At 47.2% G+C, this 12,231-nt stretch overlaps 1 protein-coding gene across 2 annotated transcripts in view; it reads right to left on the bottom strand.

The window, feature by feature from the left end:
* The window catches only part of actr5 (actin related protein 5), a 50,183-nt gene that overhangs the window by 29,096 nt on the left and 8,856 nt on the right, over positions 1-12,231 (bottom strand). For both annotated transcript variants that reach the window (XM_070895107.1, XM_070895108.1), the window contains exon 4: positions 647-864. In XM_070895107.1, the coding sequence (XP_070751208.1) occupies positions 647-864 (218 nt within the window). The remainder of the gene's footprint in view (positions 1-646; positions 865-12,231) is intronic.

Raw genomic sequence — 12,231 nt, 5'->3', positions numbered from 1 at the left:
AGGCAGAGATAGACAGTTTCTTAATTGATAAAGGAATAAGGGGTTATGGGGAGCGGGCAGGGAAGTGGAGCTGAGTTCATGATCGGATTAGCCAGGCTCGAGGGGCCGTATGGCCTACTCCTGCTCCTATTTCTTATGTTCTTATGTTTTGTGGAATATTGCACGACATGGATGAGGAAATAAAGACTTGCATTTATGTAGCGCCTTTCACGATCACCAGATGTCCCAAAGCGCTTTACAGCAGTGAAGTACTTTTTTGAAATGTAGTCACTGTTGTAATGTAGAAAATGCAGCAGCCAATTTGTGCACAGCAAGCTCCCACAAACAACAATTTGATAATGACCAGATAATCTGTTTTAGTGACATTGATTGAGGGATATATATTGAACAGGGCGCCGGGGATGACTCCCCTGCTCTTCTTCAAAACAGCGCCATGGGATCTTTTACGTCCACCTGAGAGCAGACGGGGCCTCGGCTTGATGTCTCATCCGAAAGACGGCACCTCCGACAGTGCAACGTTCCCTTAGCACAGCGAGGGTGTTACCCACTGAGCCAGGGCTGAAAACAAACAAAGGAGAGGGAAGGAGAAAGTAACACGTTACTGTGGCAGGAGCATCTTTTAATACCTATGGCCCTAATCTTTTACCTGGATGCTGAGCAGTCTCTCGAGCCGCTCCTGGTCGAGCTGTAGTTTTTCTTCCCTGCGCCGTGTGTTGAGCTCCTGCAGCCTGCGAATCTGCTGCTGCCTCCGTTCCAGCTTCTCCTCCGCCGTCAAGGTGCTGGCCAGCAGTTTGTTGTTAAACGGCAACTGCATCCGGTGATTATTCTTCTCGTAAAAGTCCGGGCGTTTCCACAGGTCGAGCTCTGCGGAAAGGTAAATAATTGCATCAAAACTCAACTGCGACCCAACGTTCAAGACACAAATGTCTCTCAGTTTAGCGTTCTCATCTCATGCGCTCACCATAAAAACTCCATCACAGTGCCCTAAAAAAAAAATTAATATTGTTTGTTTACATGGGAGTGTAGTCACTGTTGTAATGTGGGAAATGCAGCAGCCAATTTGCACACAGCAATCTCCCACGAACAACAACGTGATAATGACCAGATAATCCGTTTTTTTTGTAATGTTGATTGAGGGATAAATATTGGCCAGGACATCAGGGATAACTCCCTTGCTCTTCTTCGAAATAGTGCCATGGGACTTTTACGTCCACCTGAGAGAGCAGACGGGGCCTCGTTTTAACATCTCATCCGAAATACGGCACCTCCGACAGTGCAGCACTCCCTCAGCACTGCACTGGAGTGTCAGCCTAGATTTATGTGCTCAAGTCGGAGTGGGACTTGAACCCACAACCTTCTGACTCAGAGGCAAGTGTGCTACACACTGAGCCACAGCTGACACTTGTAATATACAAGTAGTGCCTTGATGACCCCGAGACGCTGAATGCCCACAGCGCTTGGTCTGCCCTCCAGGCTTCCATAACCAGTGCCTGCAAAGAGACGCTCGGTCACTCAACCAGGAAACACCAGGACTGGTTCGATGAGAATGATCAGGAGATTCAAGAGCCAATAGATCGCAAGCACAGGGCATTTCTGAGCCTTAAACAACCCAACGCGGGAGCAGCAAAGCAGTATTACAGATGGCTTAAACCCGGGACCTAAAGAACAGGTGGTGGATGGAGAAAGTACAGGAGATACAGCAGCTGGCTGACAGCCATGATATGCGAGGATTTTTCACCGCAGTCAAGGCCAAGTACGGTCCAAACACCCAAGGCCCCACCCCACTGCTGACCAAGAACGGGAAAACACTCATCAAGGGCACCGAGGCAGTTAGGGCCCGCTGGAAGGAGCACTTCGAAGATCTCCCCAACCGAGACTCTGCCTTTGACTTGAGTGTTCTCGACTCCATCCCGCAGCATGCTACCCACCACCGCCTCACCAAAACCCCAACACTGCACGAGGTAGAAAAAGCCATGACAGCTTAAAAACAAGGCTACGGGAGCAGATGGAATCCCTGCTGAGGCACTGAAGTATGGCAGAGAGGCACTGTTGGCGTGGATACATGACCTGATCTCTCTGATCTGGAGGGAGGAGAGCATGCCGGGAGATCTCAGAGATGCAGTAATCGTGACCATCTTTAAAAAAGGGGACAAGTCCGACTGTGGCAACTACAGGGGAATCTCCCTGCTATCAGCCACTGGGAAAGTTGTCGCTAGAGTCCTCCTCAACCGTCTTCTCCCTGAGGCCAAGGAGCTCCTCCCGGAGTCGCAGTGCGGATTTCGTCCCCTACGGGGCACAATAGACATGATCTTTGCAGCGCAACAGCTGCAGGAAAACTGCAGGGAACAGCACCAGCCCTTATACATGGTCTTCTTCGACCTTATAAAGGCCTTTGACACTGTCAAATGCGAGGGTCTATGGAGCGTCCTCCTCCGTTTCGGATGCCCCCAAAAGTTCGTCAACATCCTCCGCCTGCTCCACGACAACATGCAGGCCGTGATCCTTACCAACGGATCCATCACAGACCCAATCCACGTCCGGACCGCGATCAAGCAGAGCTGTGTCATCACCCCAACCCTCTTCTCAATCTTCCCCACTGCCACGGTCCACCTCAGTCGACAAGCTCCCCGATGGAGTGGAACTAAACTGCAGAACCAGTGGGAACCTGTTCAACCTTTGCCGTCTCCAGGCCAGGTCCAAGACCACCCCAACCTCTGTCGTCGAGCTACAGTACGCGGACAATGCCTGTGTCTGCGCACATACAGAGGCTGAACTCCAGGACATAGTCGCCGTATTTACTGAGGCGTACAAAAGCATGGGCCTTACACTAAACATCAGTAAGACAAAGGTCCTCCACCAGTCTGTCCTCGCCGCACAGCGCTGCCCCCCAGTCAAGATCCACGGCACGGCCCTGGACAACGTGGACCACTTCCCTTATCTCGGGAACCTCCTATCAACAAGAGCAGGCATTGACGACGAGATCCAACACTGCCTCCAGTGTGCCAGTGCAGCGCTCGGCCGCCACCAAGCTCATGGTCTACAGGGCTGTAGTAATACCCCGCCCTCCTGTATGGCTCAGAGACATGCACCATGTACAGTAGACACCTCAAGTCGCTGGAGAAATACCACCAACGATGTCTCCGCAAGATCCTACAAATCCCCTGGGAGGACAGACACACCAACATTAGCATCCTCAATCAGACCAACATCCCCAGCATTGAAGCACTGACCACACTTGATCAGCTCCGTTGGGTAGGCCACATAGTTCGCATGCCAGACACGAGACTCCCAAAGCAAGCGCTCCACTCGGAACTCCTTCTTGGCAAACGAGCCAAAGGTGGGTAGAGGAAAAGTTACAAGGACACCCTCAAAGCCTCCCTGATAATGTGCAACATCCCCACTGACATCTGGGAGTCCCTGGCCTTAAGTGGAGGAAGTGCATCCGGGAAGGCGCTGAGCTCCTCGAGTCTCATTGCCAAGAGCATGCAGAAATCAAGCGCAGGCAGCGGAAAGAGTGTGCGGCAAACCAGTCCCACCCACCCCTTCCCTCAATGACTATCTGTCCCACCTGTGTCAGAGACTGTGGTTCTCGTATTGGACTGTACAACCACCTAAGAACTCACTTCAGGAGTGGAAGCAAGTCTTCCTCAATTCCAAGGGACTGCCTATGATGATGATGACAAGTAGTATATATATTAAGCTAGGCCAGTGTAATTCAAACAGGGAAGTATGAATGCGTTATGCTAAAAAAAATATGGTGCGTAAATTGTCTGCTGCGTTTCCTACATTACAACAGTCACTATACTTCAAAAGTTCTTCATTGGCTACAAAGTGCTTTGGGATGTCCTAAGGTCATAAAAGGCGCTATAGAAATGCAAGTTTTTCTTTCTTTCTCTGACTCTGGCATTGGGGGCTTTTAATATTTGAAAATTACTCATCAGATGAATTTAGTGATTCAAGTACAAAAACAAAATACTGCAGATGCTGGAATCTGAAATAAAAACAGGAAATGCTAGAAATCTCAGCGGGTCAGGCAGCATCTGTGGAGAGAAAGAGTTAACGAAGACCCTTCATCAGAACTGCGAATGTTCGAAAAGAACATTCTTAAGAAGCACTGAAAGGGGGAGGGGAGGAAAGAACAAAAGGGAAGGTCTGTGATAGGGTGGAAGGCAGGAGAGATTAGAGAGACAACAGGGGGATGATGGGCCGAATTGAAACGGTAATGGCTAGAGTTAGAAAAAGGTTAATCTAGAAAGGGTGTGAATGGCAGAATGACCAGCTGCCATTGGAGACAAAGAGAAAATAAAACAAAAGCTCGGGGGGAGAGTGGTAAGGAGCCAAAGATGGGCTGAGGTTATGCTCTGAAATTTTTGAACTCGATGTTGAGTCCAGAAGACTGTAAAGTGCCTAAATGAAAGATGAGGTGCTGTTCCTCGAGCTTACGTTGAGCTTCGTTGGAACACTGTAGGAGGCCGAGGACGGAGAGGTCAGAGTGGGAGTGGAGTGGAGAATTAAATTGACAGGCGACCGGAAGCTCGGGGTCACACTTATGGACTGAACGGAGATGTTCCGCAAAGCAGTCACCCAATCGGTGCTTGGTCTCCCCCAATTTAGAGGGGATCACATCGTGAGCAGCAAATACAGTATACTAAATTGAAAGAAGTCCACCACTGTTTCACCTGGAAGGAGTATTTGGGAACCGGGATAGTGGGAAGGGAGGAGGCAAAAGTGCAGGTGTTGCATCTCCTGCGCTTGCACGGGAAGGTGCCGTGGGAAGGGAGGGGGCGTTGGGGGTGATTGAGGAGTGGACCAGGGTGTCGCGGAGGGAGTGGTCCCTTCGGAATGCTGAGCGGGGAGGAGGAAGATGTGATTGGTGGTGGGATCACGCTGGAGGTGGCGGAGGATGATCCGTTGAACGTGGAGGCTGGTGGGGTGAAAGGTGAGGCCAAGGGGAACCCTGTCGTGGTTCTGAGAGGGAGGGGAAGGGGTGAGAGCAGAGGTACAAGAAATAGAACGGACACGGGCGAGGGCCATGTTAACCACGGCGGAGGGGAATCCTCGGTTGAGGAAAAAGGAAGACATGTCAGAGGCACTAATGTGGAAGGTGGTGTCATCAGAGCTGATGCAACGGAGACGGAGAATCTGGGAAAATGGAATGGAGTCCTTACAGGATATGGGGTGGGAGGAAATGTAGTCCAGGTAGCTGTGGGAGTCAGTGGGCTTATAGTGGATACTGGTCGAAAGCCTATCCCCAGAAATGCATACAGAGAAGTCGAGGAAGGGAAGGGAAGAGTCGGAGATGGACCATGTGAAGGCGAAGGAAGGGTGGAAATTGGATGCAAAGTGAATGAAATTTTCTCATAATGCAAGTAATCTTCACTAGCCTCCGATCAGTGGATCAGAACAACTGGAGTTTCTCCAAGGTCATCAGACTAAGGATTTGCGCCGATGAAAATTAATCCTTTCAGCAAGAACCTGTAGAAATATAGAAAATAGGTGCAGGAGTAGGCCATTCGGCCCTTCGAGCTTGCATCACCATTCAATAAGATCATGGCTGATCATTCCCTCAGTACCCCTTTCCCGCTTTCTCTCCATACCCCTTGATCCCTTTAGCCGTAAAGGCCATATCTAACTCCCTCTTGAATATATCCAATGAACTGGCATCAACAACTCTCTGCGGTAGGGAATTCCATAGGTTAACAACTCTCTGAGTGAAGAAGTTTCTCCTCATCTCAGTCCCAAATGTCCTACCCCTTATCCTTAGACTATGTCCCCTGGTTCTGGACTTCCCCATCATTGGGAACATTCTTCCCGCATCTAACCTGTCCAGTCCCGTTAGAATCTTGTAAGTTTCTAAACTCCAGTGTATAAAGGCCCAGTTGATCCAGTCTCTCCTCATATGTCAGTCCCGCCATCCAGGGAAGCAGTCTGGTGAACCTTCGCTGCACTCCCTCAATAGCAAGAACGTCCTTCCTCAGATTAGAAGACCAAAACTGAACACAATATTCCAGGTGGGGCCTCACCAAGGCCCTGTACAACTGCAGTAAGACTTCCCTGCTCCTATACTCAAATCCCCTAGCTATGAAGGCCAACATACCATTTGCCTTCTTCACCGCCTGCTGTACCTGCATGCCAACTTTCAATGACTGATGAATCATGACACCCATGTCTCGTTGCACCTCCTCCTTTCCTAATCTGCCGCCGTTCAGATAATATTCTGCCTTTGTGTTTTTGCCCCCAAAGTGGATAACCTCACATTTATCCACATTATACTGCATCTGCCATGCATTTGCCCACTCACCTAACCTGTCCAAGTCACCCTGCAGCCTTTTAGCGTCCTCCTCACAGCTCACATTGCCACCCAGTTTAGTGTCATCTGCAAACTTGGAGATATTACACTCAATTCCTTCATCTAAATCATTAATGTATATTGTAAATAGCTGGGGTCCCAGTACTGAGCTGTGCGGTACCCCACTAGTCACTGCCTACCATTCTGAAAAGGACCCGCTTATCCCGACTCTCTGCTTCCTGTCTGCCAACCAGTTCTCTGTCCACGTCAATACATTACCCTCAATACCATGTGCTTTGATTTTGCACACTAATCTCTTGTGTGGGACCTTGTCAAAAGCCTTTTGAAAGTCCAAATACACCACATCCACTGGTTCTCCCTTGTCCACTCTACTAGTTACATCCTCAAAAAATTTCAGAAGATTTGTGAAGCATGATTTCCCTTTCATAAATCCATGCTGACTTGGACCGATCCTGTCACTGCTTTCCAAATGCGCTGCTATTTCATACTTAATAATTGATTCCAACATTTTCCCCACTACTGATGTCAGGTTAACCGGTCTATAATTACCCGTTTTCTCTCTCCCTCCTTTTTTAAACAGTGGTGTTAGTTTTTTCCTTCCTTGCTTGAGTTGTACAGGTACGAGGTACCTTCTGGTACCATATCTAAACAGTCATTCTTTATATGTAAATATACAAAAAGAGTCCTGGCAGTGTATTCGTCTGTGCAGGGATCACAGCCAAGTCCAATCTTGTTCTTGGCCAACAACCCCACACACAAACATTACAAGGATCACTGTAATCAGGAACAGGAAACCTGTCTCCCCATTGTTTTCTCATTTTATCTAGTGCCTCTTGTATCTATCCCTAGTTGCCTCTTGCATGAATCTGAATCCTCCCTTTTATTTTGTTTCTTTGAAAGTATTGTGATATGTGTTAAATTATTCTCAGCTTGGCACTGGTCTCTCTCTTTTCCTGTTCATTGACCTTTTTCCATTATATCAAGGTTGTGGAATCCAGCCTCAAGTCCTAATACAAGGTCATTCCTTTCAAACACTTAGCAATCAGAGAAACTGCTCAGCCTTTGCTTGCTTTTGGACATTACCTTTCCGAGTGTGACGGAATATAAAGAGCGCACACTGGTGATCTTGTTCTTGGTCAACAACCTCACACACAAACATTACAACAAGGATCACTGTAATCAGGAAGATTACATGGATGAACTTCAGCAATTGTGCATCCCTGTCTGGAGTAAAAATAAAACTGGGAAGGTGGCTCAACCGTGGCTAACAAAGGAAAGTAAGGATAGTGTTAAAGCCAAGGAAGAGGCATATAAATTGGCTAGAAAAAGCAACAAACCTGAGGACTGGGAGAAATTTAGAATTCAACAGAAGAGGAAAATAGAGTACGAGAGGGAGCTTGCAGGGAATATAAAAACTGACTGCTAAAGCTTCTATAAATATGTGAAGAGAAAAAGATTAGTAAAGACAAACGTAGGTCCCTTGCAGTCGGATTCAGGTGAATTTATAATGGGGAACAAAGAAGTGGCAGACCAATTGAACCAATACTTTGGTTCTGTCTTCACGAAGGAAGATACAAATAACCTTCCGAAGGTATTAGGGGACAGTGGGTCTAGTGAGAAGGAGGAACTGAAGGATATCCTTATTAGGCGGAAAATTGTGTTCGGGAAATTGATGGGATTGAAGGCTGATAAATCCCCGGGGCCTGATAGTCTGCATCCCAGAGTGCTCAAGGAAGTGGCCCTAGAAATAGTGGATGCATTGATGATCATTTTCCAACAGTCTATAGACTCTGGATCAGTTTCCATGGACTGGAGGGTATCTAATGTAACACCACTTTTTAAAAAAGGAGGGAGAGAGAAAACAGTTAATTATAGACCGGTTAGCTTGACATCAGTAGTGGGGAAAATGTTGGAATCAATCATGAAGGATGAAATAGCAGCGCATTTGGAAAGCAGTGACAGGATCGGACCAAGTCAGCATGGATTTATGAAAGGGAAATCATGCTTGACGAATCTTCTGGCATTTTTTGCGGATGTGGACAAGGGAGAACCAGTGGATGTGGTGTATTTGGACTTTCAAAAGGCTTTTGACAAGGTCCCACACAAGAGATTGGTGTGCAAAATCAAAGCACATGGTATTGGGGGTAAATATACTGACGTGAATAGAGAACTGGTTGGCAGACAGGAAACAGAGAGTCGGGATAAACAGGTCCTTTTCAGAATGGCAGGCAGTGACTAGTGGAGTGCCGCAGGGCTCAGTGCTGGGACTCCAGCTCTTTACAATATACATTAACGATTTGGATGAAGGAATAGAGTGTAATAGCTCCAAGTTTGCAGATGACACTAAACTGGGTGGCGGTGTGAGCTGTGAGGAGGACGCTAAGAGGCTGCAGAGTGACTTGGACAGTTTATGTGAGTAGCCAAATGCATGGCAGATGTAGTATAATGTGGATAAATGTGAGGTTATCCACTTTGGGGGCAAAAACACGAAGGCAGAATATTATCTGAATGGTGGCAGATTAGGAAAGGGGGAGGTGCAACGAGACCTGGGTGTCATGGTTCATCAGTCATTGAAAGTGGGCACGCAGGTACAGTAGGCGGTAAAGAAGGCAAATGGTATGTTGGCCTTCATAGCTAGGGCATTTGAATATAGAAGCAGGGAGGTCTTATTGCAGTTGTACAGGGCCTTAGTGAGGCCTCACCTGGAATATTGTGTTCAGTTTTGGTCTCCTAGTCTGAGGAAGGACATTCTTGCTATTGAGGGACTGCATCGAAGGTTCACCAGACTGATTCCAGGGATGGCTGGGCTGCCATATGAGGAGAGACTGGATAAACTGGGCCTTTATTCACTGGAGTTTAGAAGGATGAGAGGGGATCTCATAGGAACATATAAGATTCTGACGGGACTGGACAGGTTAGATGTGGGAAGAATGTTCCCGATGTTGGGGAAGTCCAGAACCAGGGGACATAGTCTTAGGATAAGGGGTAGGACATTTAGAACTGAAATGAGGAGAAACTTCTTCACTCAGAGAGTTGTTAACCTGTGGAATTCCCTGCCGCAGAGAGTTGTTGATGCCAGTTCACTGGATATATTCAAGAGAGAGTTAGATACGGCCCTTACGGTTAAGGGGATCAAGGGGTATGGAGAGAAAGCAGGAAAGGGGTACTGAGGGAATGATCAGCCATGATCTTATTGAATGGCGATGCAGGCTCAAAGGGCCGAATGGCCTACTCCTGCACCTATTTTCTATGTTTCTATGATCGATGGCTTACAGAAAATAAGCTGTGGAGCAGCATGGGCACATAACTCACTAACTTCACTGATATCACGGCCCTAACTAAATCAGTTACAGTAGTCACAAGGCAACTGGTGTCCATCATGTATGCTACTTATACATGTACAGTGCAATCATTTACAGATGGAGGAGCTTTATATTGTACAATAATATTGTCACCATTTCTGAACACATTTGGTTGCAGATCAATACCAATTACCTCGTGATTTACCTCATGCTTTTATCCTGGGATTGATACAGGTTATAAACCCAGCCCAGGACAGGCAGAAGTTGCTATTCTCATTGTTCGCACCTGGGGTGGATGTGAAGGCTTTATAGAGGGGAGAGAGGAGATGTACTCGAATGGTTCCAGGGATCAGGGACTAGTTACGTGGACAGACTAGAGAAGCCAGGGTTGTTCTCCTTAGAGCAGAAAAGGCTAAGAGGAGATATGATCGAGGTGTGTAAAATCATGAAGGGTTTAGAGTAAATGAAGAGAAAGTATTCCCAATGGCTGAAGGGTCAATAATAGGAGGGCACCAATTTAAGGTGTTTGGCAAAAGAACCAGAGCCATGAGGAAAAAAATGTTTTACACGAGTAGTTAGGAATTGGAATGCATTGCCTGATAGGGTGGTGGAGGCAGATTCAATCGTAGCTTTCGAAAAGAAATTGAAGGAGAAAGAATTGCTGGGGATATGAGGAAAGAGCGGGGGAGTGGCACTAACTGGATTGGTCTTTGAAAGAGCCGGCGCAGATTTGATGGGCCGAACGACATCCTTCCATGCTGTACTATTCTATAAAAATCCAACAGCAGATGTATCTGAATTACAGGCGTGGATACTATGGGAACACTAATTAAGTTCCGGCAAAGACCCAGCGACAGCAACTGAATCCACGATTCCAGATCTGAGTGGCATTTGACTTCCATGAGATAAGCGGCAAGACAGGCAGAGGCAGGGAGTGATAGGGTCATTTTTTTTTAATCACTTGCCAAAAAGGTCTCAACTACAAGGCGGAGAGCTGGCACAATAACCAGGCAATAGCAATCCGCTGCAGCCGATCCCGTCACTGTGTACTTCATTAAGCCAATGATCACAGATCAGAGAGTGCCAGGAAGTGATGTACACGTCTCTTCCACTTCAAGTAAATTCGCACACAGTGTGCCACCCAGTGTTTTTTTTTCAGGTTCCGGATTATCAGTCCAAGGATGGAGCTTGGAGTGCGATGACTGAGTTTTCTGGAAGGATGCCGACTCGCACCAAGTCCCGTTCACCCCCGGTGCTCGCTGACCTATATTGGCTCCGGGAGCATCAACACCTCGATTTTAGAATTCTCATCCTCGTGTTCAAACCCCTCCATGGCTTCGCCCCTCCCTACCTCTGTACCCTCCTTCGGCCCTACAACCCTCTCCGTTACTCCAACTCCAGCCTTTTGTGCATCCTCCACTTCCTTCACCCCACCATTGGCGGCCCTCAGTCATCTGGGCCCCAAGCTCTGAAATTCCTCCACTAAACCTCGAAGCCCCTCTTCCCTCCTTTAAGATGCTGCTTAAAACCGACCTCTTTGACCAAGCTTTGAGTCACTTGTCTTAATGTCTCCTTCTTTGGCTTGGTGTCAATTTTTTGTCTGATAACACTCTTGCGAAGCGCCTTGGGATGTTTTATTACATTAAAAGCGCTGTATAAATGCCAGTTGTTGTTGTTGATGCTGCGCTGTAGATACTTCTGATGTTGTTCCTTAAAATGTGGACATTAAGTTTATGATTGTAGAAGTGAATAGTTTGCAGATGTTATAAGGACTGCTCAGACAACTACGCAATGCGTTTAGCATCGTCATGTAGTCAACACGATTATCTCATGGAGGTCAAATGCCACTCAGATCTGTACTCCTGGATTCAGTTGCTGTCGCTGGGCCTCTGCCAGAAGTTAGTTACTGTTCCCATAGTATCCACGCCTGTAATTCAGACACATCTGCCGTTCGACTTTCCTAGAGTAGTACAACACAGAAGGGGGTCATTCGCCTCATCGAGTCTGCGCTGGCTTTTTCGAAGAGAAATCCAATTAGTCCCAATACGACGAAGGGTCGTCAACTTAACTCTGCTTCTCCCCACAGGTGCTGCCTGACCCGCTGAGATTTCCAGCATTCTGTGTTTTTACTTCAGATTCCAGCATCCGCAGTATTTTGCTTTTGTACGATTGATGTCTGTGTCATTGTTTGAGAACTTGACAGCTGTGGAGATAATGAAATAAGGTTCTGCCAGTAGCTCAATGGAACCATAAATCACCATGTAGAAAACATATGTAGCATAAAATGGGACTAATTACCCAGTAAATGGAAAGGGGATGGCAAAAAAATCTTCAATAAATCACCTATATCCTGTGGCCAGGAGAAGGGTTTCACTGTCACATGTGTATCAAGGTTCTGTAACACTAACGCTCTGAAATAAGTATGCCAAGACTATATACCATGTTTGCAGGATGAATCTCACCAGCTGAGACTAGCACAATAGATGCATTGAGGATGGCAGATAAATATTAAACTGATGGAAGTTAGGACTTATACTAAAAGGCACAAGACAACAGGCTGGATTTTCTGGTCTTTTGTGCTCCTGGTGTCGCCCCGGAGCGCTGTGAAAGGCGGCGTTC

This window comes from Pristiophorus japonicus, chromosome 12 (assembly GCF_044704955.1).
Source record: "Pristiophorus japonicus isolate sPriJap1 chromosome 12, sPriJap1.hap1, whole genome shotgun sequence".
Lineage (NCBI taxonomy): Eukaryota > Metazoa > Chordata > Chondrichthyes > Pristiophoridae > Pristiophorus > Pristiophorus japonicus.
This window is presented reverse-complemented; position numbering and strand designations above follow the sequence as displayed.